This window comes from Carlito syrichta, unplaced genomic scaffold, assembly GCF_000164805.1.
Source record: "Carlito syrichta isolate Samal-C Ts95f unplaced genomic scaffold, Tarsius_syrichta-2.0.1 Scaffold84685, whole genome shotgun sequence".
Classification (NCBI taxonomy): domain Eukaryota; kingdom Metazoa; phylum Chordata; class Mammalia; order Primates; family Tarsiidae; genus Carlito; species Carlito syrichta.
Window position 1 is genome coordinate 249,405 of NW_007028781.1, and position 5,143 is coordinate 254,547.

General features: G+C 57.7%; 1 protein-coding gene across 1 annotated transcript in view; it reads left to right on the forward strand.

Annotated features, from left to right (window-relative positions):
* The window catches only part of LOC103258900 (cytohesin-4), a gene marked incomplete at its 3' end in the record, with an annotated part of 27,480 nt that extends 23,605 nt beyond the window's left edge, over positions 1 to 3,875 (forward strand). The window contains exon 9 of the mRNA XM_021711565.1: positions 3,764 to 3,875. Within this exon, the coding sequence (XP_021567240.1) occupies positions 3,764 to 3,875 (112 nt within the window). The remainder of the gene's footprint in view (positions 1 to 3,763) is intronic.
* Between the last annotated feature and the right edge of the window lie 1,268 nt (positions 3,876 to 5,143).

Genomic DNA, 5,143 nt, shown 5'->3' on the forward strand with positions numbered 1-5,143 from the left:
CCCCCCCCCCACAGTCCTGCCACCTCCAGCGCCACATTATTGCCTCAGCCCCGAGCCTTCCCCGCTCCCTCCTTAGGCATTTTTCTCAGTTCAGACCTTTTGTGAGTAACAATGTGCTGCGTTTGTATAGAACTCCGAACTTTCTTCTCTCTGGCTTTGGGGTCTATTATCTCAATTTAGCTTCAAAACCTGCCCGGGAGGTCTAGGAAGGGTTTATTATCCTCTTTGGCAGCCCAGAGAGACAGGCACGGTGTAGGGAAAAGGACAGAGCACGGGAGTCAGAACCACATCCAGTCTGGCTACCCTACTTTCCAGCTGCGTGACCTTAGGGAAGTGGCTTGGCCGCGCTGAGCTCTCAGCTCACAGGATTTTGTAGAAACAGAAGGCACGCGGCAAAGTGTCTGGTACACCCGAGTGGCTAATTAATCCTAAAGCTTCCCAGGGTGTGGTCAAAGAGAGCCACGCAGGCCTGGTCCATGTCACCCAAGACTTGTGGCTGCATGGATTTGGGAGTCCTCTCGCCTTCTGCTGGGCCTCGATTTCCCCATAAGGAAAGCAGGGACTCGGCTTTAAGCACCTCCAGATATTCAGAGTTCACCACTTTGCAGAAAGATTCGCCATAAATGACTCCAGCGCAGGCCCATTGCGCAAGGAAGACGCTAGTCTTCTTAAAGTGACCCATTTCATCCCAAGGGCACCCAGATCATGAGGGTGTGCAACTGGGAAGGTAGTGGACTGTGGCAGTGGACACAGGAGGGTGAGCCAGCCTTGGCCTGGCCATTCAGTGGGGTGGGGATAGAGTACCCAAGGGACCAGGGCCAAGGCACACAGGGTCTGGACTCCAGGGATGGGAGATCAAATCCCAGCTCTGCCCTCATGGCTGTGTGACCTTGGGTGTCAGCCTCAGTCTCTTCATCTGCTAAGTGGTTTGATGACACTGACCTCACATTTTCCTCCTGAGAAGCAACCAAGACCTGGCATTTACAGAGCACTGAGAAAGGCTGGGAGAGGAACCACTCATCAGAGAGGGAGGCCAGGAAGGGGAGTGAATGGAGGTGGGGAGGCAGGCGAGGGGGTTAGGAACTCCGCTTTCTGGTGTTGCAGGTAGAGAAACTGAGGCAGGCAGGGGAGCAGTCTCATAGTTCTGGCATCTCCTGCTGCTGGCGGCCCTGGCACCCTTATCTGGCTCTCCATCGGAAAGGGGCATGTTCTGGGCACAATTCTAAGTAGCTCATGTCCTCATTAAGCCCTCAATTCTGGCCGGGCGTGGTGGCTCAAGCCTGTAATCCCAGCACTTTGGGAGGCCGAGATGAGAGGATTGCCTGAGCCCGTGGGTGTGAGAGCAGCCTGGGTAACATGGTGAAACGTCGTCTCTACAATAAATCAAAAAATTAGCTGGGCATCATAGTGCATGCCTGTAGTTCCTGTTACTTGGAAGGCTGAGGCAGAAGGATCGCCTGAGCCCACCATGTCGAGGCTACAGTGGTCGGGAGCGTGCCGCTGTACTCCAGCCTGGGCAACAGAATGAGACTCCAACTCAAAAAAAAAAGCCCCCACTTCTCTGTTCACAGCGGAGGACACTGAGGTCGGGGAGAAGTGGCTGGTCGGGCCTCATTGTGAGCAATCCCCATTCACATCCATGTCTCTGACTCCAGAGCCAAGGGTGGGGATGGAGGGCTCGGCCCGTTTCCCACCCGCCAGTTCTTCCTGGCAAGAAGGATCTCCACTCATGTCACCAGAAAGACCGGAGATCAATTTGACTCAGCTGGATCCAGTGGCCCTCAGCAGGTTCAAGTCCCAGGGTTAAGGCTGGTTGGCTGGCTTGGATGGACCACACGTCCCTCCCTGAAGTGCGGCTCACAGGATGAAATGCTCTGATCAGCCAGCCATGAGTCACTTCCTGGAGCCAGGGGGTAGGGGACAGTTGGTGTCAACCCCTCCCAGCAACCTGGACAGAAAGTAGAAGTGGGTCCCCAGAGGAAAGCTGAGGAGTGGGAACAGGGCTGCTGAAAGGGCCGTTGCACCTCTGCACATCTACCCAGCCAGGAGACAGCCGGCCCTGGGGCTTGGCGTGTGGTGCTGGGTGTCTTCTGCAGGGGGCCTGGTGTGGACGAGGGACAGGAAGTGTGGGTGAGCTGAGCCATTTGCTCAGCGGGAGCAGAGTGTGCAAGCTTTGCCGTGACCACAGAAGCTGCCGGGTCCCCCTGTGGGCTCTGCGGAGGCCGAGGCCCCTGTCTGTCCCCCGCCTGACTCCTTGGGCCTTCCAAATATTAGTCTGTGCTGACAGCTTGGCCTAGGCACTTGTTCAACCAGCCAGTGCCACCTGGGGATCCACAGGGCCACATGGAGAGGCCCCCAACAGAGACTAGACCGGTCCTCACTCTTCCCCACCCCCACAGTCGGGCCAGGCCCAGGGAAACCCACTTCCGCTTCCGGCCTGCCCCTCACTCCAGACCCCTGAGCTCAGGTCAGAAAGGACTTTAAAGAACCAGCCAGGCTGGGCTCAGTGTCTCAGCCTGTAATCCTAGCACTTTGGGAGGCCAAGATGAGTAGATTGCCTGAGCCCACGGGTTCAAGACCCGTCCGGACAAGTTGGTGAGACCACGTCTCTACAATAAAAAATAAAAAATCAGCTGGGTGTGGTAGCATGCACCTGTAGTTCCAGCTACTTGGGAGGCTGAGGCAGAAGGATTGCCAGAGCCCAGCAGGTTGAGGCTGGGTTGACCGTGAGCGTGCCTCTGCACTCCAGCTTGGGCAGCAGAGTGAGACTCCAACTGGAAAAAAAAAAACAAAAAAGAACCAGCCAGCTCCGTGTCAAAAACTTTGGGAGACTCAAATGACATTTGTACAGTTTTTCATTTGAATCTCCAGGAAATCATCAGAACAGCAGTACACACACATGCAGCAAGAGGAAATGATCTCATTATCTTAGACAGTACCGTGTCTGGTTTTAGTAAGCAGAAGCAGACAGCTTAGAGTGTTTCCCAAACACGGGAAGTCTAGGCAGGCTGTTCGTGGAATGCCATGGCTCCTGGAGCTTTCAAGCCCACGGGTCGCCCAGCGCCAGCATCCACATCTGGCCCACAGGGAGGCCCAGCCCTGGCTTGCAAGACTCCAGTGCTCCAGTGACAAAGCACTCACCACCTACAGGGCTGCTCCCTCCACATTTCCGCAGCTTCTGTTGGAAAGGCTTCCATGGAGAAGTCGGGCTTCCATGGAGAAGTTGCCCTTCCGGGCGCTCCCTTTGCCCCACTCCTGCCCACCCAGTATGGGCTGTCTGGAGGCCTCTGAGGGTCACAGTTGGCCTGCCTCCTGAGATCCACCCTCAGTTGGGCCTCTGGACACACAGCAGCCAATCGCTCCTCCCCAGTGGCTCCCGGTGTCTCTGGAAAGTTCTGCCGCTGGACCTAAGCAGAAGACAGCGCCCTCCACCCAGGGCCTTTGCCCAGGGGGGTACTTACTCAGGTCACTGAGCCCAAGTATGTGCACCTGCATGCGTGTGTATGTGTGTGTATGTGCATCTGAGGTGCCAACCCACTCGCTCTGCCCCACAGTAGCACAGGGGGTAGACACCACATGGGGGGTGGGCGAGGCCAGGCTCCAGATAGAAGGGAGCACCAGCAGGACTGGGGACCCCAGAAGGGTTTTGCCAGGAGGGGCCCGGGGACCAGGATGAGCCAAGCGAGGAGGAGAGTGGCCTGAGGTGAGCAATCCGCCCAGGCCGTGCTCAGGGGGGCTCACGTGTGTCTCCCCATCTTGACAGAACCTCTTCGACAGCATCAAGAGCGAGCCCTTCTCCATCCCCGAGGACGACGGCAACGACCTCACACATACCTTCTTCAACCCCGACCGTGAGGGCTGGCTGCTCAAGCTGGGTGAGGGTCCAGGCACATGCCCTCACGCACGCTCACGCACAAAGCACGTGGCTCATACTCACACGTCAAAATGCACACACACACGCGTGGGCACATGCTGACACACCCAGACACACGCCGACATGCACACACACACACAGGCACAAGGGTGACACGCTCAGACACATGCTGACACACCCTCATGCACCCGGGCACACACTGACACACCAAGACAGAAACTGACATGCACACTCATACACTTGGGCACATGGCTGACACACACATGCTAACACACTCATGCAGGCATAGGGTGACACACTTAGACACACACTTACACACACACAGGCACATGGCTGGCATACACTAACATGCACACTCACACACGCAGGCACACCGTTGATGCAATCAAACACATGTTGACACAACACATGCATGCAGGCACATGGTCAACACACTCAAATACACGCTGACAGGCACACTCACACTCATAGGCACACAGCTGATACAGGCACACGTTGACACACACATGGACAATGAGCACACTCACACAACCCAACATGCGCACACACACAGGCGCACGCTGACACGCTCAGACTCACCCACACATGAGCACACAGCTGCACATGGACACACACGCACATGCAGCCTCAGGGGTACAGTGGGGACGCCCCGATCTCCTGACGCCCAGCACAGCCGCCTCATTCATCCAGGGAATGAAGGAGGGTAGTGGGAGATGGAGGGGTGAGCTGTGAAGTGGGGAGAGACAGCCAGATCCGCAGACTGACCCTCCAGCTGTGGTCTGGTCTTCCTCCCCACCACCGAGGCCAGGAGAGACTCGGTGGGAAGCTCCATTTGCTCAGAACCTGCTGAGTGCAGGCACATGCTTGTCCCCACCAGGAAGTCCCCACAAGGAAGTCCCTGCAAGGAAGTCAGGGCCTCTGCCAAGCCCACAGCCGGCAGGTGGCAGATCTGGGGGGACAGAGGGTTGGGTGTCCCTGAAGGAGGAGCAGGATGCGGCTCAGGGCGCCTCCCCTCAAGCCGGTGGGGGCAGGGAGGCCTGCACCCGCAGAGCAGCTGGGGTGGTGCAGGAGGAAAGTCCAGCAGGGAAACCCCAGTGCCCACCCCCGCCCTGCCCCCCACTCCCAGAAGCTGCCCCAGCAGGGACAGGTTGGCCAGGGCAGCATCTCAGGGCAGGCGAGCACCGACGCCTCCTGTGAAGCAGGGCCTCGGCCTGGGCAGTCTCTGGGACCCGCTGTGAGGCCCGAGCCTCCTCCTCCCCGGTCCACCCT